This window comes from Nyctibius grandis, chromosome 11, assembly GCF_013368605.1.
Source record: "Nyctibius grandis isolate bNycGra1 chromosome 11, bNycGra1.pri, whole genome shotgun sequence".
Taxonomy (NCBI): Eukaryota; Metazoa; Chordata; class Aves; order Nyctibiiformes; family Nyctibiidae; genus Nyctibius; species Nyctibius grandis.
In genome coordinates this window covers 5,869,180-5,892,933 of record NC_090668.1, presented here as the reverse complement: position 1 = coordinate 5,892,933, position 23,754 = coordinate 5,869,180, and the positions used below count along the sequence as shown (strand labels likewise).

The window sequence follows — 23,754 nt, the reverse complement described above, 5'->3', positions numbered from 1 at the left end:
TTGGCGTCCTGGGGAGCTGGGTGCAGACAGAGGCTTGGCCTGGGCCTGGCAGGGCTGGGGCAGAGCGTGCCTGGACCGAGCTGCGGTCCAGCCTCCACGGCCCTAGACAGACAGACACACTAATGCAACATGGCGCTCAAGGATCTGAGAAATTCTGGTGACCTCTTGGTTTGGATAGCCACCCCGAGCTGTGTGCCAACATAACACACCTCATTAAACTTACAACTTTGGTTTCAGTCAAAGCCCTTGTTTCACTGCCAGAGCCAGGCCTCCACTTCTCCAAGGTGTCCTTGATTTCTTCCAGCTCAAGTGATCAGGTTCGAGGCATCCTGCTGCAGTACAGAGCCGACTGAGGAGTACTGTGCAGAGTTATTTGGAGCTGACAAGATTTCAGATTCATACCGATAGGATCCTGATAGCTTGTTCTGTATAAGTGGGATTTCCAGGATAGAGTTCTTATCTGACTAGAGCTGACTTTGTTGAGGTAAGTTTTGGTCCTCCCACTTTCCCAAGCTGTCCTTTCAGAAAGTGTTTCAAGGTGTCCTTTGCTTAGAAGGACAGAGCCGACTTTGTAGCAGGGACTCTGAAGCCGCAGCTTGTTTTGGACAATCAAAACCAGGGATATCGGCTCTTTCAGAGAATACCCTTGGAAAGAGGTGCTTTTAAGCGTGAATCCATGCTTTGTCCTTCTCCTCCTCCTCACTCCCTTTTTCCAAATCACAGGCAGCAGAAAGCCAGAAAGCACGAGCAGTTCCAGGGGCAGAAGGAGGCGTGATGCTCTGGGACCCAGCCTGGGTTGCGTTACAACAGGACAAGAAAGCCCTGAGTGTTAATGATGAAAACCAGAGGCGTTCCAGTTACCACTCATGTTCCTCTGCTCGTGGACCAGCTATTCTAGAATGTTTCTTCCCCACCTCTCCCCGGCGAGCTATAGACTGCTTTAGGGCACTGCAGCACTGCCTTAGACACTCTCCAGCACACAACTGGGGTTAGTGTTCCCTGCAACGCAGGCACCTACTCACAGTCGGAGCTGCTTCTCAATGGAAGGTGTTCGTTCACGCCCCTTCACAGTTACTCCTGTGTGCTGCACAGTGAGTGTTTCTTATTTTTCTCTTGCATGTGAATGCAAATGTATTCCGAGGAGTGGGCTTAAGCTGGTAACTCCTAAGACTGACATTTGAAGTTGGATTTGCCCTGCCTGCAGTTCAGACATTTACAGTTGGAGTTCATTATCTAGGCTTGCTTTATGGGCAGCAGAGAGAACCAGGAGGTCCTGACACACAGTGCATCTCCTTCTCAGTTAAACAAGTACCACAGACCAGATGTGTCACCCGCTGGGGGTGTGTTTCCCTCCAGTGACTCTAATGATATAGCCTAGGTCTCAAGGTCCAAAGGAGGTGAGCTGAATCCACCCTTGTGTAAAGCAGATATTGTCTCTACCTGTGTGGGAAGTTTGTGTCAGCTCAGTTGTGCTCCTTCCCTCTAGGCAGTGCTGGGCATTAGAGGACAGTGGCCACTGAGCTCCTGGCCTCTCTGAGCTCTGCGCTGGGAACATCCACTTAATAGTGTTAATAGAGGCAGAACTCTCCTCCTCTTTGTGCTTCAGCACTGGGTCCTATGCTTACAGGTGGGTTATGTGATGGGTGGTGACCCAGCGGTGAAGGAAGCCCTGTGAGCCAAGACATACACACACACCGCACAGAGCTGTCATTTCTCAGCCGCCAGCAAATGTGTGAGTTATTAGTGCGTGAGAGGAAGCAGAGGGGCCTGACGGCAGGAGCAAACACACTCATTTATTCCTGGTTTTTGGAGGTGCACCAAAGAATAAAGGCTTTCTGCCCTAGCCTGACCAGAACAGATCCCCATCATCATATAAGAAGCTCCATATCCATTCCCTCAGGCTCTTCACTCTCTGCTTTTAATATATTAAAGGAAGAAAGACACTTCCTAAATGTGACAGGGTTTCTCCCTGTCCCTGGCTGGAGTTCCCTGGGTTACAGGAGGGCTGGAGCTCTTTGAAAAACACACATAGGTGAGAGAGAAAAAGTCATTAGCACAGTAAAACCTTGATGATACAGAAGATCCATTCAGAGATCCTTCTGCAAACTGCTGCTCTGGCTTCACTAAAAGCATAGCCTGTGGCTGTCACTCACCCAGGCTGGATTCACTTTGGGTTATCTAAATGAGAATGATCATTTCTGCAATGTAAAAAAAAAGGTGAAACCAGTAGGAGTTATTCTTTATTAATTATGTGCTCAGCTTTCATACTGACCTATTGAGTCAGTATTGAGAGTTGGATTTCCTAGAACAGCCTTTCATGCTGGATTTTAGATATTTTCTTCTTTGCAGCCCAGAAATATCACTTGAATGGCCTTTCTCACACTAAGGAACACTGTGGACTCCAGCTACATCTTGGATGCAGTGGAAATAAGGGAGTTGAGAAGAGGTTATCCAAATCATTCGTCCTTCTGGTTTCCAGCATTCTTCTGTGACTCCCTCCTGGTCTGGATTGAGCATGTCGGCATCTCTCAATGCGTATGACCTCGTGGCATCCTGATTAGTTGGGGAAGTGTTAATATCTGGTATGGAAACAGGCATTCAAATTGAGCAGCATAGTTCTGACAACAGAGTGATGAGCCAATTTAGGCAGCTAAACTGCCAAACCACAATTCCTTTCTTTTATAACAAAAGTTTTCTGCCTTTTTAGCTGCTTGAACTGACTCACTACGGGATGAGAGGAGGCCGATCCCTGGGATAGGCAAAGATGGCAGGTCCATACCGCCTTGGGTTGCTGGGAGGAGCAGGAGTTTCTCTGCCAGAGCAGCAAGGAGTTATATGGACTTCGCCATACACTCACAGAGGATGCCTAATGGTTTGTCCCCTGTTTCAGACACTTCCCTGACAGTCATCTCCCTCGGTAATCGCTTGCCCCCCGCAGAGGTGGTTCCCAGGTGCCTGAGTGACCCGCTGCATGCCTGTCTTCTGACACTGAGGCTCAGTGGAGCCCAGCTCTGGAGGTGTTCAGTGCTCAGGAAGCACGAGGTGTGCTTCTCCCTGCCGTTTCAGTCACTGCACTCTCAGTTTTTATTAATTAACACGGCAAACTGAAAATTACTTTACTATCCTATATAAGTTTGTATGAGGGTCACTGTGCCTTTTGGGCCACTGCTGGTGCCCCATAAGAAAGTTGTGTTTACAGGTTTATTTTAGAGCTGAAGAGCTGACAGTTAATCCTGCTACATCCCTGAGGAGATGGTGAGCTTGGAGAGGTGTCACTGTGTGCTCTGCATGGCTCTCTTGGAGGTCAGTTTTACAACAGCACTAAGAGTCACACTGGAACGAGAGGTGTGATGGCAGGTCAGCAAACAGAAAGTGTGACTATGCCAGGCTGGGGCAGCAGGGCAGCGCCGAGGTGCAAGAGCAGAGCTGGGGAGGGGGACTTTGCAGGTGACATAGCAGAGAGGCTGTGGGCTGGAGTGGAGGGTCTGTAGCAGGGCTGTCGGGGAGTCCGGGGCTGAGAGAGCAGGAGGGGCTGCAGGGGGTGGTAAACAAGCTCTGTGGGCAGCTTCAAGATTATGTAGCCAAATTAGGACAGAGCTGATGATTGAAATACCCTGGAAGGGAGTAGCCTCGTACAGGTCAGGGTGGAAGGGCAGGAACAGAGCTGGGACATGCAGCCTCATCTGATTCACAGGAGTGTTTGCTCCTCGCATTCCTCTGCTTTTTGTTCCCTTCCATTAAATCCAGCTAGGACATCGTGTCACCAGATTGCGGGCTGGGCTGCAAAACAGGCAGGCTGTATGTGCCTTCAAACCGTGGGGGGGCCTCCTGAGAGGGCCCAGCTATGGCAGCTGGCAGCAGTGAGTCTCTCCGCTTCAGTCACACACAGCTGTCCACGTATTTTACTCCTCCTCTACCAGAAACAGCAAGGGGAGCAGTGATTAACGTTTCTCCAGATGAAAGGGTAGGAGATGTTAGCAGGGCTGGGGCAGCTGTCAAGCCTCCATCCATCCCAGCTCTGTCACAAGTTGCCGTGGTGACACGCAGCATGTGGGAGGGGATGCCAGATGTGTTTGGGGTCTCTGTTTTCAGGGTGATACAGTAGGCTTCTGCAGCTGGAAGCCAACACACTGTGAGGACTAAGTGTATGGTCCTTAGTGTGGATCCAAACCATTGCTCGGTGACAGTTTGAAGGTCTCCTCTCTTCAGGAACTGTGTTAATGGCAAAAGAGGGCAGAAGGTGGGCTCTGTGCCACACACAGGGCCAGCCACGCTCTCCAGAGCCCACCTCTCCTCACTGTGGCATGTTGTAAGGTAGGGAAAACCAAACCTGGGTGGATGTGTAGCTCAGGATAGCAGTTGCTGGCATGCCCTGTGTGTCTGTCATCACACAGCTGGGCATAGAAGAGCCAAGCACTCCCAAGGTCTCTACAACACACCACCCACAGGAAAAAAATAGTGTCCATCGAGTAATTCCTGACTGCGTTTCTGGGCTTTCTTGCTAAGAACTGCTATAGAGCTCTGCCGTGTTTCTCTTTTCCTTGCCCACCTTCGTGTAAGGCTAGAAGTGGTACAGCAGCAGAATACAAGAAATACAAGAAAATAATTGAATCAGATCCTCTGCTAGAAGTCTGCTGAGTTTGAGGCCCTTCTTTCTTGCATTTGATGCTTGCAGAGACCACGTCTGACGGCCGGTACAAAGGCAGCTTCCACCTGGGTCAGTGTGTAGTGTATATCCAGCAAGAGCAGAAATCAAAGAAGGGCATTGCAGTTAAAGAGATGTAATGATAGAGTGAGTGGCTGATGTTCCAGAAATATTTGCAACCAGCTTATTTAATAAAACGTGTTATGAAGCTTTTAATGGAAATTAGAAGGCAAAATCAAAGGGCAAGAGGGGTGAATGATTATGATTTTGTATTTTGGTTTTTAATCTGTTTTTCAGCTGGTTCTGCTTGCATACTGTGACTGACCTGAGCTGAGCTGATGCAGCCTTTTCTGTAACTTTAGCAAGGTTCTTGACCCTGAATACTGCATCTAATTATGTTGGGTTGGTTGTTTGGGGAGCTGCCATCTAATCTGCTCCCTGTTGGCCCCTGCAGATCTTCCACATGACCTACGATCTGGCCAGCGCAGTGGTGCGGATTGTGAACCTGATTGGGATGATGCTGCTGCTGTGTCACTGGGATGGCTGCCTCCAGTTCCTCGTGCCTATGCTGCAGGACTTCCCCGACGACTGTTGGGTGTCCCTCAACCGCATGGTGGTAAGTGCCTGCCCTGCATGCTCCCTCACCGCCCTAATCCCAGGCCCTGGGTCACAGCATCACCATTTCAGCATCGACCTCCCAGCGCTAACATGGCATCCCCCAGCTTCCTATTTCCCCCCACCTCCTTTTAGGGCCTTTCTCCACTCTCCAGCAGGCGCTTGTAAAGCTGCTGTGGGCATGGAGGTAGTCTCTGCAATGAGCCAGTCTCGGGGCTGCAGAGCAGGAACCAGCCCCAGCAGAGCCTGCTGTAGGTTGCCTGCAGCAGAAGGCAGGAGCCAGGCTCCCTCTCCTGGAAGGAAACAGCAAAGAGCAAGAATGGAAAAGGTTTTCTGCTGGCATCTGGGCACACTGAGCCACAGGCAGGAGGCAGAGGGGGTCCTAGAGCCATAGCTGGGTCTGATTCATAGTTCCCATTACTGGTCCCAAGGAAACTGTTCAGCCTTCTACTCCATATCCACTTGAAGGGTCGGTGTGATCACCCACCTTCTCCCTGGGGAGCTGCACAATACCCCATTAGAGTGGGCTGAAACAGACTGTGCCAAGCCACAGTTCAGCCTCCTGTCATGGGATTGGTAGCCAGACTTCCCAATAACGTCCCAAGCTGTGCTGCTCACCCTGCTGTTTGCTGTGAGGGAGATTTATACCATATGGTAAATGCACGGGGAGTTCATGGTTACCTTTCAACCATCTCGCTGAGAATTCAGGATCTTTTATTCAAAGGGACAATGTCCAGTTGATTAAGCAGAAAAACTGACAAAGCTTAAAAAATTGCCTCCTATTGCAACTCTTAACCTCCACATTCCCCCAGCCAATTACTTCTTAAAAAAAATAATAATCAGGCACTCGGGCAGAACAGAACAAATGCAAAATGTATAAAAGAACTGCCAACTTCCCATGCCTCCCACACGCGGAGCCGTGGGCACATGCTGCCCGTGCCTGAGAGGAGTGAGCATCCATGACAAAGTCGTCTGTTTGGTGTTTATTTATTCATTTCTTCCCTCTGCAGTAATCATTCGCTTCCTGCTGTTGAAAGGTGCCAGACTGACAGTTCTGGAGACTAGAGCCCTTTATTTATCTACAGCAGAAGAACAACCCATGCAGCAGCTGCCTTATCTTCCCCCATGCTGCCTTTTTATTATTTATATGGCAGGAGCAATGAAAGATCAGGGCCCCCATTGTGCTTGTGCTATTCAGGTTCAAAGGGACATACAGCTCCTCGTTCTGGAGAGCTCAGAGGCACAGATAGAAATCATCCCCCATCTGATGAAGTGACTTGGCCACGGTGTCCTTGCAGGACAGCTTCAGAGCAGCAGATTTGAACCATGTTTCCTTGACCCTAACATGTGGGTGGAGGCTGCTGTCTGCTGGCAACAACTTCTCTTTGCTTTTCCCATCCAACCCCGGAGGAAGAGGTAAAAGCTCGGGTTCCAGAGTTACAAGTGTGAGTAGCCCACTTGGCTCAAAGGCCAGCGGATGAGAGCTGCAAGCCAAGCTGCAAAGTGACCTGAAGAGTCAAAACAGCCAGGTCTACTGGTAACTGGTGCAGGGAAAACCTTCGCAGAAGGCGATAACTTGCAACGGCAGACACACATGGTGAGACGAAGAATAATCCAGTGGCTGGGGCACTGACAAAGTGGGACATCTGGGTTCAGTTCCCACCTCTGTTCTGTGTGATCCCAGGCAAGTCAGATGGGAGGCTCAGAAAGTTCTCCCTCCCCAGATGCTTCTGAGGAGAAGTAAATACATAATGGTGGGTATCTAAAAGAGTCTGAGAGACATGGGGTTGTACTGAGTAGGTTGCACAAATGTGTGGCACAAGCTAACGCAAATTGGCTCTTGGACACTTATCACTCAGCTGTAAAGCCAGAAAACCACTTGTGTAACCCAGTGCAACGAGGAGCCGCAAATATCCTGGGATCAGAGCCTGTTGAGGAGGGAAACAAAGCTAAATTCATGTAATCTAGAAAAAGAGTTACCTGGGCCAGTCTATGGTCAGAACCCGTAAATGACCATCAAGGTAACTCTGTAGGGAAGGGAGAGGGTCTTGAAAGGTGGCAGGAGACAGGACAGAGGAGAAAAGCTTTAGCCTAGGCACCTTTCTTAGCAGCAGGACTGAGGAGAGGGGGAAAGGATGCATCCCACAGGCAGGAGGGCTCAGGAGAGTCTCCAGGAGGGGCAGGGTAGAAAGTTTCTGTCCAAAGCAGAGCTTTACCAGGCAAGGACTCATGCTGCAGTACTTGTCTTCCCAGCCTTGAGAGCCTGTGAAGCTGGGAATTAAACTTGCCTTGTGTGATTTTTTCCGCTTCTCCTCTGCAGCTAAATCACCTCCACTTTTTCCACTTAATAAAAGTGAAAAAAACTATTATCTCAGTGACTGTCACAGAAATGGAGCCTCAGGAAACTGGGATGAAGCACTGGAGGGATGGTTACATGCCCCACCTATAGTTCAGGTGGTTTCCACTCCATAATCTGTACAGGAATACACCAGCCCCAAAATAGCTTGGGTTTAAAACATGTAACAAAGTGAATGATTAGTTCTTCTGGAATCAGATAGTTTCTTCTCACAATAAGGTTCTGTCCTCTAATCTCCTGAGAAGATTTCCAGATGTGTCATTGGGACCAGAGATGGACATGGATGATATGATTAGTGCAACAATTTGTGTATGTCTATAGTGAAGTGATAGGGGAGGCCACTGAGTCAAGGAACAACAAGAAACTGGTGGTCTGGGCTGTTCTCAGACTTTGGTGCCAAGATCTTGATGGCAGTTTCCAGAATGGCTCTGTTTGAGAGCTGTGATGGACAGAGTTGGGAGGTAGGAGGCCAGGATGGCATCTGTCTGTGACAGAGTCGGTAGGTTGGATTTTGGGACATTCTGTAGTGACCTGGTCACAGCTTTGAGGAGAAAAATATACATGGTGCATGACCACTCTGATTACACACAGGAGCCAAAAAGCTGGGTTGGAACCTCTGTAGGGAAAAAAAGAATCTTCTGAAGCTGCTGCAGCCAAGGGGAGCTGAAAGTGAGATGCCAAATGCTTTGGAGACTTTCTCCTGGGTATGCTGGTGCTGCTCTTCCACCGCTCTGGAGTTTCCCACCTAGCCACTTGGCAGGCCGTAAAAGCAGCTCTGATTCGAATGCAGCAGGGAAAGAAGATTCATCACCTCCCATCTGCTTCCTAAAGGTTTGATCCTCTTCCAGGGGATCTGTGAAGGGTCTGGTGTTGCCAAAATTATATCAGGGGCTCGATACATCCCTGGGTCCAATTCATGTTGGTGTTTTCTACATGCACCATGTTTCGTCTTTAGCAGTTGCAGGAGTGAGTCTCTGAACTAGCTCTGAAATGGCAGGGAAGGATGTTTTCAGTATTAATTGCTCAGCCCCAATCTCAGGGGCTTCAGCATTAGCTTCCCTACAGGGCACTTTATTAAAAAGAGAAACACTAGTGAGTCAGCTGCAGAGCAACATGTGTGCAGGCAGCAGCATCTCCCCGAGACCCTTGGCTGGAAGCTCCTCATCAGAGAAATCTGAGCTCCGCTGAGACCTGGAAGCTGCTGGAAACACGTGGCTCGCTCCCTTGGGTGTTGTGCTGAACTGATAAACCCTGCAGGGAAGGCAAATACCCCACGTCTAATGCAGCGACCTTGCCTAGGAAGTACTAATTGTCTTCCCTTCTGCCAGAAGGAGGAGAGTAGCTTTACTTTGGAGCTTAAACCGCCCTCCCCTCCCCAAAACATATTCTTGTAGTGTTGCTGATAGAAAAGAGGAAGAGAAATGAATGCAGCATGTGTTGTGGAAGACAGAGCAATCCTGCATAGACCTCCTGTGTGATTCCTAACTCGCCCCAAGCCTCTGGTCCAGCAGGTCCCTCCTGCCCTTACTCAGCAGGCATCTGAGCTTGTGTAGTAGATGATCGTGTTTTAAAAAGTCTATCAGGGAGCAGCAAGAGTAAGGCTGCTCCACGATGGGATATCAGCCAGGAGCCAAGGGTGACCCCTGCACAGGCAGTGCCCTCGCTAACTAGAGCACAGTCCTACCAGTCCAAAACAGGATGGGGAGAGCAGAAGTGGGGATAACAGGGTCCCTTGACCATTCCAGTGAAGGCAGGGTGACAGCCATGCCCAGGGTCTACCCAGGGAGTCCAGTTGGGAGCAGCAAGAGGTGGGGCCAGAGGCAAGGCTGGAAACAAGGCTAAAGCATATGCTCAGGGCCTAGGGCTGGGTACAGGTACAGCTAGCTCAGGCAAGGTCTGGGTGCCCAGGCCTGAGCTGAAATGGAGCTCCAGGAATAATGGATGCATGGGTGGGGGTACCAGACAAGGCTGACTGGGCCAGTTAAACCATACTGGTGCACTCACAGTCCTGAGAAAATCTTCTCTTCTGTTAGGTGAAGGCCATGCAAAGCTCTTCTTGGAAATAAGCCCAGAACAGGCAGGTTCTATCCGATGTGAAGTTTGACCCATCATCTCCATTTCTCCTCCCACTATTCCCTTCCTTTAAACTGGGCCTGAAGGTTGGTTTTCCCGGCCCAGCAGTAACAGTGTTGTCCAGGGGAGGACAGTGATGTCAGAGGCCTTATTTCACAGCTTGACATAAGTGGTGTGCAGTAGCAAACCCCCAGGAACAACTCTGTGGCCAGCTAAGATCACTGCTGAGACAAATGTGGGAGTTCACAAGACTGAAATATGCCCTTTCACTACAGACAGCTCCTTAATACCCCAAAATGTTTTGTGTAAGTCAGGCATAACATTGTGCCCGTGGACTATGCCCCTACTCCAAGAATCTGCCAGTACTTCTCTGTGTCTTTATTTCTCTCTCTAGTGATGGGTTCGACCAGGTACGCTCACATGTACATCAGAGCCAGAACATCCTATAAGACACCACACTGTTTCTTTAGGTGCTTCTGTGAGGTGCTGCAGAACCCACCACTGCCTTTGAAGCGTTCCAGGAATGTGTCTCCCAGTATTCAAGGGTGTATCTGAGCAGAGGCATTGCAGTCCACACACTAATCCCAGAGAAACCCTTATAGTCCTGCCAGTGTGGATGTTAAAAACAAGCTAGTCTGAGAAACCGCTTCAAAGTGACGTTAACTCCCTTTTGCAGATGCTCTTAGTGCCTGGCATGTGGCTGAGCTAACATCCCCTTTGACTGTGTTCAAGCACGGATCTGTAGCTCCATTTTCGCTTGCTTTGAGATTTGGTTAACGAGGAGTCATTTTCTTTCTGCAGTTTAAGGCCTCGTTTACCTACCCCAATGGGCCATTTTAGCCACTCCAGTATATTTGAAGGAGTACAACCCTCCCACCGTGGGGACTGGCGTAGTGGTATGAGTGTAGGGGTCTGGCTCTTACAGAAACAAGCTGTATCAGTCTAAGGCACTGTGATGCTGGTAAACTTGTGGCCATGGTACATTTGGAACCACTGCTACTAGTCCAGCTTAACGTACCGCATTCTTGACCTGTTTATTGTGTGGAGAACAAAAGAGCATTGAGCAGGCCTAAAAACTAAAGATATATAAGACCTATAAGCAGAGTCATCATATAGACCATGCCGTGAGGATCCAGCTCTTCACAGATGCTCAGAGAGCTCAGAGGTTGTGTCTTAAAGGTAAATGCTCTGAAAGTTTTCCCCTTCATGGAAGTGCCTCTCTTTCAGCAGTCCTTGATCTCTTCTCCCAGCACACCACATTGCCCAGGTTTTTTTTTAAACACTCCATGTTTTCCTCTAGCTCTCGCCCCTCGGTCTGTCATTACTCAGCGATCTCCTGAGTCTGGCACGAAGCAGGCTGTCCTCCCGGGGAGCCGTGCTGCTGATGGGAATTGGGGTTGTGACTTGTACGTGTAGAGTTCCCGCGGAGACAGAAGTATTTCCAGGCCACGGGGGCTCAGTGATGTTGGATGTTGTAGTTTTGGATGATTAATTCCTACAAAATGCTGGCAAGCTTCCTCATAAACAGCACTCCTGAGGAGCAAGTTGCTGGAAGAATGGCTTTTAAAACTTGAACCTGCCTCATACCAGATGTTCCTCTTAGGTTCTGATTATTCATGGCCATTAAAGACCCTGGCAGCCAGTTTCCTGATATATCGAATTCCAGCTCAACTACTCTTATTCTGTCTCCCCAAATTCCCTGTGCAGTTTCAGTTTGGCATTTCTTTTCTCCCTGCTCTCATTTCTGTTATGGAGGTGTGCTGCCCCGTTAAACTACTGCCACACTGAGCTCAGAAGGCAGCAGCACTTCTGCAATGTCCAGTGAGAAATGCCTGTGTGGGAAAGGAATTCATTTAACAAGGAAGGGATGGGGCAGGACACCTGCACTACTGCCTCTGCCCTGGTAACGCTGTGAATGTGCTGCCCACCTTTATGGCTGATGCACCATTTTAAGCAAGGGTTGGTCAAGTGTGACTGCTCCTGCCTGTTGTCTCAGGATGATGACTTCCCTGCTGAAGCATGGACAATAGATGGGCTAAAGCTGTAGAGTTTACAGCATTTGTAAGTGCAGGGGCCACGGCTTTATGACTGCTGGTACTACAGGGCTGAGGGAAAGGGACTGTGGCTCCTGGAAATGTTAACAGTGAAGATGCAGGGATGCCTGTGGAAGGTGTGTGAGATGCTTGGTGTCTTCACAGATCACAAGCGGGTCTGCAAAATGACACAAAACCTGAGTGGTGGGAAAATGGACCCCCCCCATTCCTTTGGCTGGGACTCTAGGAGCCACAGCATAGACATGGGTGAGGCGAAGGAGCAAGCAGATTCACTCCTTTGGTGCTTACACCTCAGGCCGCCCCCGTGGTCGGATCCTTCCTGCTGCCCTGTACAGGCAGCAGAGTGCAAATGCGCTTTGCCTTCATCTGTAGCTGGCTCCCCTCTGGGCTGTGACTCCTCACACGCTGGCAAGCCAACTGCATAGCCAGGAACAGACACCAATGGCCGCATTGTCTCTTGTCTCTCTCTCTTGACTCAAGGGTAGTTTTTTCCAGTGCAGGAGGTGAACAGGTACCTGCTTTGTTACGGAGGTGAGCCCAGACAGGCTGGCGCCAGGAGGGAGCAGTTTCTTCTGGGGCTGTGAATGTGCTGCTGCTTCTGTGTCCGCTTTGCTGTCACTTCTGTTGCTTTGCCCTTCTTGTTGCAGTGTGAATCAGGCCTGTCTCGCATAACGTAACTGAATATGGCCAGAGTAACGCTATCGCCTGTCTTTGTCCGCGTGCTTATCTCCTCACCAAGCATTAACGCTCTCCAGAGGTTCCAGCTCTTTGCCACAGCTCACGAACAGCAACAGTTCGCTTTGCTTCCGTTTACTCCTCGTAAGCTTATGGAAAATTTCCATCAACATTAGTGACCCTGAGAGAGCTGTTTGCAGAGAGGTCATCGGCCATCCAATGTGATTCGATACTTCCTGATGGTGATTCAATACCTCCAAGGAGGTGTCCAGTAAATTCTGGGGCTCCCAGCATTGCTGGTCACTGGTGCTGAGGCTGCTGCATCTCTCTGCATAGAGTTCACCAAAGTATTGCTTGTGTCTTTGAGGAGCCACAAACCAGGCCTTGTATACAATGACCTTCTAAGCTGCCATGGTGTATGGACCTGCACAGCAATATCCATAATGTTAACACCTTCCTAGGCACAGAAAGAAGACTGATGAACGTACAGATTATATGCTGCGGTGAATGTCACTGCAGCAGAGGTATTTTTTCACATACCTTGTAACAGCAATGTGTGATGACAGTGCATTTACTTTACAAGGTTTTGTGGCAAGGACTTGCTAGCGTATAATACCCACAGGATGTTCCTTGAGCTGTTCCATGAACTCAAGCTAATCAGAATAATCATGAAACTTAGGCTGTTTTTTCTCCCCGTCCCATGATGTAATTGCTGAGGTACTTCTTGTGTTAGTTGCAGTGGGAGAGCACAGGGTGTCCAAAAGAAGCCGTTGGCTTCAGCTGGCTTCTCACGGGGGTTTATTGCATCTCTCAGATGAGACCATTTGTAGTTTTCTCAGCTCCCTGAAAAAAAGCCCTGTTTTACACTGAGAAGAACTCACTGTCTGGACATTATCATCTTCATTTTCTGCCCTTCCCATCTCTTCAGGTAACGAGCAGAGATCCTGACAATTTCCTAAATTGCTGGGGAGTGCTTTTCCCCACTCCAAGATCTTGCTGCTGGCAGCCTTGCTGAGGCTCTCTTGCACCAGTTCTCTGTTCAAGTTCATTTCCCAGCGGAGTGATCATTTGCTTCAGTTCCTTCTCCCACACGTGGGTCATTTTGAAAATATCCCAATGCATCACCTCAGTTTATCCCAGGTTACCAATGTGTCAGACTGTCTGGCTCTGTTTCTGGAAAGTTTTGCTGGAAAGAGTACACGGAATCTGTAAAAACCCTGGCCAAAGTCAGTTAGTGACAGATGACTAAAGTTGGGCTTTTTATTTTTTTAAGTCGAGTGTGCCCAGCGCTCCCAAGCCATCAAAGAATTAAATTGCTCGTTTAATATATATAGAGGTGCTTTAAAGATGGACTTTTGTGTCTAACATTAGGTATACTTTTCTGAAATGTGTTCATCTCCGAGAATGTCTTGTCCCACTGCTAAAGCTTTGTCTGTCTATCTGTCTCTTTAGAATGACTCCTGGGGGAAGCAGTATTCCTATGCGCTGTTCAAGGCCATGAGTCACATGCTCTGCATTGGCTACGGGCAGCAGGCGCCCGTTGGCATGTCCGATGTGTGGCTCACTATGCTGAGCATGATTGTCGGTGCCACCTGCTATGCCATGTTCATCGGCCATGCCACAGCCCTAATCCAGTCTCTGGACTCCTCACGGCGTCAGTACCAGGAGAAGGTAAGGACTGGGCTTTGCAACCCTTCTGTGACCCAGGGGTGGTTTACGCACTGTCTGGAGGAGGCCAGGGCTGTCAGTGGCCCATGTGAGGGGCCAAAGGTGCGGTGTCTTTGTCACCACGGCAGTTTATTGGTAATTCATACCCCTCCGTTCACTCGAATGGAAGGAAACAGATGCAAGATCAGATGAATACTAGTAGGGCAAGTGGGTGAGTCTTGTTGTCTCTGACTGTCTTTTTAGATCAACATTATCAATGTCACTGGTATCTAAACTTGTAAGTCACTTTTTCCTTTCCATGGTCTTGTTTCAAATCCCAAGTGAATGTTCCAGAATGTGCAGCTTTTGTTTAGCAAGTACTTTCTTTAAAAGTATCCAGATTATTCACTTCAGTGCTCGTGAGTGAAACCACGTAACAAACCCCAAAGCACAGATCAAAGCTCAGGGGCTCTGAACAGGTAGCTATCAAATTAATCGCACAGTTGTTGAATTGCCTCATGTAGGGCACAAACCGAAATGTCACAACTGCTCAGGTTACCACTGCGGCGGCAGTAACTGGTGGTGGGTGGGTTTAAGGTGATGCTGTGAATTTGTAAGGTGGTAAGGGGCAAACGGGGTCAGTCACTGTGATTCAGCTGATGAGGGGTAACTTGTGGAGCTGCATCACTTCCTTCCCTCTTTCCATGCCTTCAGTGTGTTGTTATCTGCACAACAACATATTGTTATCTAAAGCGAAGGGGCTGCTGGTGCAATGAGACCTTTCCCACTAGGACATAGGCAAAACTTCTGCCTTCAACTTCTGGTTGGACCAGGAGGTCTGCACCTCCACAAAACAGGAGAGCTGACTGAAGAGTGACTGTGTCCTACTAAGAGCAAGGGCCTGGGTGGCTCAGAGGTGAGGAAGGGACTTCACCACAAAGGCAGTAGGTTACTTTCAGGCATCAGCAAAAGCAACTGCCCTCAACTAGTAGGGCTGAGGATGCCATCGGCAAGGAGGTGGTGTGGTCAAGGTCTTATGGATGCATTTGATCTGAAGATTAAGAGAGGAAGAATTAGTTGCTAGCCCTATTCTGACCCTGCCAGGTGCAGTTAGATTAGGTGGAAAGGTAGCTGTTACTTGAGTGGGTAAACTATGCTAGCATGCACAGGCTAGGTGAATTTTTAAGTTCAGGGAGGAGGTGGGAGAAAGGATTTGTTAGATGGCGTAGGAACAGGTTTGAGACAAGGGGATTACAGAAAGAGAGGGCCACAGAAAGAGAGTAGGGCAGAGAGTGAAAGCAAAGAAGACCAGAGGCTGAATCATGATTTGAGGATAGGGAAGATTTCAAACCTCAGCTAGAGCTAAAAGAGGGAAAAAGCCCAGGAGAGGAAGCGTGGAGGACTGGGATGCAACTGGAGCACTGGGCTTTGTATAGGGTTTTACCCCTGTGTTACAGATTGGCTGGACTAACTCTAATTGAGAGTAAGGCATGCCAAAGAGAAGGACACTGCAGCACTAGGAATGCAAGCTGATCAAATCTGTGTATGCAGAGTATTTATTCAAAGGTATTTGAAGTTGCATAGAAGTCAAGGAGTGATTTGCAAATCCAACCACCTGGTCAACCTGGCTGCAGCCAAGTTTACACCTGCAGGACTGGGCACTACGATTTTTCTCTCAAGCCAGGTCTGCAGACAAGGGCAGAGCTTGACCCTGGAAGTCGTATTCCAGTCAGTGCTCAGGGAAATCAGTCACCAGCAAGCCAGCAGGGACTGCAATGGGGGTTGGCAGAAGAAATGTGAAATGTTAAAGCCTTATTAGAATTGGAGATGTGAATGAGAGGGTTAATAGATCCAGAAGAAAAGCTTTGTGATAAAAGCAGTGGGTAGAGGATTTAACAAAGGGTGTATCTCATGTGTAGTGGTTATAGCAGGTTCATTTCCCAAGGTATTCTCCTAGGAATAAAGCCTCAGGGATTGAGTACGTTCATTTTCCTTTTGCAAATGGGACAAATGACGGCCTTAAAACAAATATGTATTTACTTTCTGCATTCCTTAGCACTTGAATAGCCGTGATTAAAATGAGGCTGCTTTGTGATTTGCAGCTCTGCAACTCAATTTAGTTCAGTCCTCATGGGACAATGTGTCTGTTGAAGCATATTATAAGCAAAGAATCTCAACAAGTTTGCAGGTCGATTGGTAGAAGCAGACAGCAGTTTAGAGACTGCTGAGTACACCCTTGGGCTGCAGACAGGGCTCTGCCTCTCACCTCAGCAGAGCCTCAGCCTCCCGAGACTTCAGCAGCTGTTCTGGGAGCAGGCAAAGAAAGGGGAGACAGTGGGGAGGGAGAGGCAGAGCAGAAATGACATAGGAACAAGACAGAAGGTTATTGCTAGTAACTGTGTTGACAGGTTTTGCTTCGTGTAACCTTCAGGAGTGGGTTTGTGGTGAAGTTTCAGATTGGCTAGATCTCTGCCAAACCTTGTTCTTCCTTGTACAAACAGGGCTTTGAGAAGAGGACTAAAAGCCAAGATGTGCTGGCTGTTGGCTTCAGTAGCAGGCCTGTCTCGCTCTGGGTTGGATTCATTGAACATTTGGACATTCAATCCCTGTCCTGTCTAAATCTCCTCCTGTAGCATCTGACTTCAAGCTACGCTAGTTTCTGCAAGGCAAGGATCTGTATAGGATTGATGGGGTGGTAGGTAGCATGGAGAATTTGGAGAGGGAAGTTGCACCCTCCAAGACAGTGTAGTGCCAAGTTTTGAGTACAAGTGGAGAGTCCCATGTGGCACAGAGCACTCACACCAGCTCAGGCACTGGAAGTGGCACAGCCATCATCTAAGTCTGGCTCTGTGCCTGCCTTAAAAAGCTCTGAATCAGAACAGCTCTTTAGATCCGGCGCTCTGAAGTGACTGATTTATTTCCAGTCCCAGAGGCAAAGTTAGCAGGGACCTCTCTGCCCCACGTTGCATTGCAGAGTGTGTTATGCCCTAAATTACTTGCCCGTGGTCACAGAGAGAGTCAGTGGCAGGATCAGGAGCTGACTCTTACCTCCTAACCTCAGTCTGGTGTGTAACTCCAAAATATCTTTGGACCCAAGACTGATGTCTATTTCCTACGTGTGAGAGAATATTACTACAAGTCCATCCTGAAGGATTCTGATAGAAAAATTTCCCAAAGTCATGTTGGGCAGTTCCATATTATAACAGAATTGATGTGACAGCTCTGACCAAAGAGGGGAAGCCTCACATACCCGTTCTCACCCAGTGCTCCCTGCCACTGTTCTCAACCGCACCGTCTCACTCTTGTGCACCACCTTTCATACTTCTCAGACCTTTACTGAGCTGATTTCTTTCTTCTGCGTTAGTTTTCTGACAGATTAGTGTGTTGAATTAGCTTACTATAGAGTCCAGTGAGTGCCAGCGCTGGTGCAGGGTGCTGGTGGAGGAGGCCCATAAGCAAGAGCAGAGGCACAAGGCCCTTTTCAGCTATTCTGGGATCAGCTCAAGCCTTAACGTGTAAGTTCATCACTGACTGCGAAATTACCCCACAACCTGCAGCAACTGTGGCTCAGAAGAGAGAAAGAGTGTTTCCTGCCCAGGAGACAAATAAACTAGACTGATATGCAAGTTATTTTCATGCTTTTTGCAGGTTCCCCTATTAATTTCTTTCTCTAATCCTAAAGCTCAGCTGGATTAATATTTATGTCAAGTCACCACATGCACACACACACACGCTCATCCTCCCCAGCAGACTCTGTAACCTTGAGGCTTTTGGGAGCGGTGATGATGCTGCGTACTGCAGCCCTGCTCCTCGGAACAAAGCAGAGAGAGACTCGGGGCTTCGCTCTCCCATCCCAGCAGGATGCAAACAGTGATGGGCATCCTGCAGAGAGGCTCGGCTCTTCCCGTGTTATCTTCTCAGGTACACACGGAAGGCTGACTGATGAGAGGTAGGAAATGCTGCTGTCAGTGTTGCAGAGCCCAGCAAAGCCGTAATCTCTCCTTCCAGAGCCTCATCTCTCCGCCGCAAGATCTGTCTGCTACACTGGCATTCCCTCAAGCTCTCTGCTCTCCGCATTCAATCCCTTGCTCCTCCTCCCCCCTGAGCCATCAGGGTCTGAACTATCCAATGAACCCTGAGCTATTCAATACCTCTTGCTCTTAAAATATATATTGAAACTGGGTGGATAATTGCATATTCACTTGTCGTTATTCTGAAGAAGCACCTGCTGCAGCACAGTTGCAAGGGGGCAAGCAGGTAACACTAAAGAGAGAATGACTTTATAAATCTTACAGAAGCACTAATGACATCACCTCTCAGTTCCTGAAACAGCCCTGCTTAACCATCAGCACAGTCATTCTTGCCACAGTTTGATCCCATGGTCTGGCTGCCCAAGCAAAAAAGCACTTTACTGTCCAACTATCAACATTTCAGACCTTCTGTCATCGGCCTGAATTCAACAAAGAGTAATTGGGGAGAATTTAGTAACTGTGAAGGCTGAAGCGTAACAACTGGAACATGCCAGCTCTGTTGGAGACAAAGCAGATGTTAGACTAATATTTGTGAGACAAATGTCACGAGTGAGACCCTGCCATTGTGCCTGCCTACTCCAACGAGAGCTGAGAGTCTGTCTTTGGGCTTAGTCAGTCCTTGCCCTTCCTTGGAGACCAGCAGTACAGAGGCTTATTAGGCAACATGTTGAAGAAGGTTTTGGGTTTTTTTTTAATGGTGTGTAATTAAACTGTGGAACTCGCTGCTGCAGGGTGCTGTGGAGGCCCAAAGTTTGATTAGCCTCAGAGTATTTAGACACACTCACATAAGGAAAATCTTTCAAGGGTTACTGAATGCTAAGATTCAGATATAACCCCTGGCAGTGGGTATCCCTCATCTGCTTTGGTCAGAAAAGCTGGGAGGGTATGGCCAGGAGCTGGATTGCTGTGTGCCTCTTCTATTCTTTCTCCTCTTCCTCAGAGCACCTGAAATGGTCAGAGACACACCGTGAGGTGAGAGGAGCCCTCGGCCTGACCCTTCATGGCTGCTCCTGTGGTTTTAGGCCGTTTTCCTGTGCAGTTCGGTGTTCTGAACTGCCTCCAAACGAACGTGTGCAGGGATTTGGTGCAGAGATCCTAGCTGCGGTCCTGGCTACAGTATAATCACATTAGCCTTGCTGATTAGCCCCCCTCCACCCCTCCTTTAAGCACAGCTAATTAACCCAAGCGCAGCACTGTGCCAAAGCTGTATTAATTCTTGTAGCTCCAGGGCTGGCTTAGCCAGTGCTACCTTGGGGCCGACACAGCGCAGATAACTAGTGTCAGCTGCTCTCTTAGCGTGGAGTTGGGCAAAGGCTGCCGTTATTCCCACACCTACTCTGCCACAGACCTGTCAGATGGGAGATTTCATGTTCATTACTGCTCCAGACAGGATTGAAGTGCCATTCCTGAGATGCCTGGTCACCAATGTCTGTAGGTTCTCAGGTGGCATTCCCAGAGTCCAAAGGGGTTATGTAGAAGTCCCCTCCTGAGCTAGCATCTCAGTTCTGGATGGCAAGAAACCTGCAAAGCTCCCTTACTCTTCTGGTAATGAGTGTGAAGGAGAGGGTAGGGAGTGTGCAGCACTCCAGAAATTAAAGGTGCCTGGAAAATCTAATCAAAAGCAAAATTTAATCAGATTTCCTAATTGGAAAAAGTTTGGAGTGCCTTGCTTTATCCTGTTATGACTGCCCTAGTTGGGTATTCAGTCTGTTAAGAGATGGCCTGAGAACTATTATGTCCCATGTTACTGTCAATCAAAGCATTTGGGGTTGATAACAAGGCTTATAAATGATGTGCTTTATTGATTGTGTCTAGAAGCAAGAGCCTCTGATGTGCCCCGGGCTCTGTGTCTCAGCACTGCCTTTAGGGAGGTTTTTGTGTAACCAGGACAGGTTTTTCTGGCTGATTTGCAGCCCCGAGTCAGCAAGTGAAAGGAGCAAGGTTAGATGCAGCTTAAGTTAATAGGAGGGGTCCAGCTTCGCCCCTGACTTACTAAAGAAAGGCTGGAATAGTAAAGCATCCCTCATCCCCACCTTCTCTGCTTGCCCACCTACGTGTGATAGTAGGTCCAAGGAGGTTACCAGAAAATTGCAACCTGATGTAAGTTGGCCCTGCTTTGAGTGGGGGTTTGGTCCAGATGACCCCCTGAGGTCCCTTCCAGTTTCTGTCATCCTTTGACTCTGATTTGCAGTCCCTAAGTGCTATCAGGCAGGGAGCAGTCAAGATTTGGTGCGAATGGCTGGCTCGGGATTGTGCATCCAGCGCTGCAAGGCAGCTGGCCTTTTCCAGATACAACATCCATCTTGGTTTTAGAAGGATGTTGGTAAGAAATAGGTAACGGAGTGGTATAAATAATGATTCTCTCAGTTCAGCTCAACCGAAAAATGAGAAATTTCTGTCAGTTGTTTTAAGGTTATTTAATCCTTTTCGTGAAAGAATCCTGGGCTGGTTATAAAATGGAAATGTTTTCTGAATGAAAACCTAATGGTTTCTTTTAAAAACATCTTGCAGTGCAACTTGCCTTCCCTTTATGGCCTTAACTAAACTGGGGTCGAGTAGTTTTTGTTCTTGCAGAAGAATAGTTCGTTGGTGGACTTACTATTCTGTTTACCCATGTGTAACTAAGGGAAGCCCCATTTTGCAACACATCTTCTAGATATCTACGTGGTGGTGATCAGGCAGCACTTAAAGCAGGCAGTTCAGTGCCCAGGTGTGTGAGTGCGTCCATCTCACGGGCGGCAGTGCCTATGTGGGGCCTATGACTGCGATGAAGTGCGGGGGACACCCAGCACCCTCTCCACGCTCCCAGGAACGAGGGAAGGAAGGAGTCAGCGACATTGCAGTGACTTTGTAGCACATCTTTACAGAGCAAGGCTGCCACGTATATTGCCTTCTGTCAGCAGGTTTACGTTAGGAATTCATCTTGGTTTGCTGTATCAGAGATACTGAGATGAGAGCTGGGATTTTGACATCTTATTTCTGCGAGTGGAAGGCAGACAAATAGTTCTGTTCTTTGAGCAACGGCAGTGACAGCCTGGTCTGAGCAGTATGTTTGTGCACGCACGAGCACTGCCGGTGTTGTCACGAAAAGGAAAGTGCTCTTGCCTCAGCAGTTCTTCGTATCCCAGGGTGGGATTTCAAACTTCATTATCAGTTTTGAAATTCATTTGGCACTTGAACTGCACATAAATAAATAAATAAATACATCACAATGCGAAGTGCTAAGCCTCCCCGCTGAGCCGTCTCTGCTGGCAAAAGGCTGCTCCCAGCAATACTGATTTCAAATTGCACAGACTCACTGTTCCCTTTTCCCCATCTCTGGCCTTTGTCTGGTGGCAGATTTTACCTCACCTCTCTCATTCTGCTCTTCTGGTGAAAGTAATGTTGATCTCTTTTTTCCCCATCACACCTCCGGATATGTGAATCCAGTGACAAAACATCTCTAAAATATCTTGTGATATGAGTTTCACAGTGCTTAATGAATAAGAAAAGATTCGTTGACCAGGTCCAAAAGTTCCCTGTGCTGGACTACTGACTTATGCCAGGTCGTGACCTCTCAAACCTAGCAGGGCATTCTCCTCAGGTGCCTTTCCCAGGCTGGAGCTAGTCATGGAAACCAAGCTGTTTCTGTAGCCATGATGTACAGGTTTGTACATAATACATTCATCATTGCACCACCTTGCTGTGATGCACAGGATTAGACCTTAAGCTCCAAGAATTTTCTGCTAGTGTCTGTGGTCTTTGTAACACAGGAGGAGATAAAGAGCCTGATTGTAGGTGAGGTAATTTCTTAAGGTATCACTGCAGTAAGGGTCAAAGTGTTCCATGTTTTTCAGCATGTAACATGCAACGCTTAAAAGTCATCTTCCTGTAGCAACTGCAAGTGCCGTGGTACAAAAATTAACCCGGCCTTTGGAAGAACTCAGAAGCAGGACATTACGTAAAGCTTTTTGCAGAATGGATGTAGCTATCAAATAGCTTCCAAAGCCGAAGAGTAGATGGATGTGGGTTTAAATTTAGCTCATTAATCAGAAAGCAAAAGTAGCACTGATAATGTTCGGTGCTGTGCTAGATGTGGTCTGAGTTGTTCTGGTTGAATGGGTATTGAAATAACCACCGGTTCCTATACATGCTCCAATTTGCCTGCAGCACACTCTGATCCCCCCGCCACTACCACTCCCCTCATGCAGGCACCCCAGCTGGCTTTCCACTTACTCATTCACGTAGTGTTACACAGAATCAGTCAGGTTGGAAGAGCCCTCTGGGATCATCGAGTCCAACCATTGCCCTGACACCACCATGGCAACTAGACCGTGGCACTAAGTGCCATGTCCAGTCTTTTCTTAAACCCCTCCAGAGATGGTGACTCCACCACCTCCCTGGACAGCCCCTTCCAATGGCTAATGACCCTTGCTGAGAAGAAATGCTTCCTAATGTCCAACCTGAACCTCCCCTGGTGAAGCTTGAGGCTGTGTCCTCTTGTCCTATCGCTAGTTGCCTGGTAGAAGAGGCCGACTCCCACTGCGCTACAACCTCCCTTCAGGTAGTTGTAGACTGCACTAAGGTCACCTCTGAGCCTCCTCTTCTCCAGGCTAAACAACCCCAGCTCCCTCAGCCGTTCCTCGTAGGTCAGACCCTCCAGACTCTTCACCAGTTTGGTCGCCCTCCTCTGGACTCGCTCCAACACCTCAACATCTTTCTTGAAGTGCGGGGCCCAGAACTGGACACAGGATTCAAGCTGCGGCCTCACCAGTGCCGAGTACAGAGGGACGATCACTTCCCTAGACCGGCTGGCTACACTATTCCTGATAGAGGCCAAGATGCTGGTGGCCTTGGCCGCCTGGGCACACTGCTGGCTCATGTTTAGCCGGCTGTCGATCAGCACCCCCAGGGCTCTTTCCGCCGGGCCGCTTTCTAACCACTCTTCCCTCAGCCTGTAGCGCTGCAGGGGGTTGTTGTGGCCCAGATGTAAGACCCGGCACTTGTTCTTGTTGAACCTCATGCCGTTGGTCTCGGCCCATCTATCCAACCTGCCCAGATCCCTCTGTAGGGCCTTCCTGCCCTCCAGCAGATCGACACTCCCACCCAGCTTGGTGTCATCTGCAAATTTGCTGAGGGTGCACTCAATCCCTACGTCTAAATCATCTATAAAGATATTGAACAGCACCGGCCCCAGAACTGAGCCCTGGGGAACACCGCTAGTGACCGGCCGCCGGCTGGACTTTGCCCCATTCACCACCACTCTCTGGGCTCGGCCATCCAGCCAGTTTTTAACCCATCGAAGAGTCCACCCATCCAAGCCTCGGGCAGCCAGTTTGTCTAGGAGGATGCTGTGGGAGACAGTGTCAAATGCCTTACTGAAGCCTAGATAGATATATCCACAGCCCTGCCCTCATCTACTAAGCGGGTCACTTGGTCATAGAAGGAGACCAGGTTGGTCAAGCAGGACCTGCCTTTCATGAATGCATGTTGGCTGGCCCCGATGCCCCGATTGTCCTGCGTGTGTTTCCTTTGATTCCCTCCATGAAGGAATCCAGCTCCTGCTTCAGCCTCGTCTGTAAGCCCATCCTCTTGCTGCCTGTGGGCTGGAGTATGGAAAGGACAGCATATGAATAGAGCTGAGTACAGCTCCTCTCAATCCCTTCCCTATCGCTATGG

The 23,754-nt window shown here is 48.8% G+C and overlaps 1 protein-coding gene across 1 annotated transcript in view; it reads left to right on the top strand.

The window, feature by feature from the left end:
• Window positions 1–23,754, top strand: part of HCN4 (hyperpolarization activated cyclic nucleotide gated potassium channel 4) — a 102,329-nt gene that overhangs the window by 55,207 nt on the left and 23,368 nt on the right. The window contains exons 3-4 of the mRNA XM_068410614.1: window positions 5,100–5,261; window positions 13,871–14,089. Of these exons, the coding sequence (XP_068266715.1) occupies window positions 5,100–5,261; window positions 13,871–14,089 (381 nt within the window). The remainder of the gene's footprint in view (window positions 1–5,099; window positions 5,262–13,870; window positions 14,090–23,754) is intronic.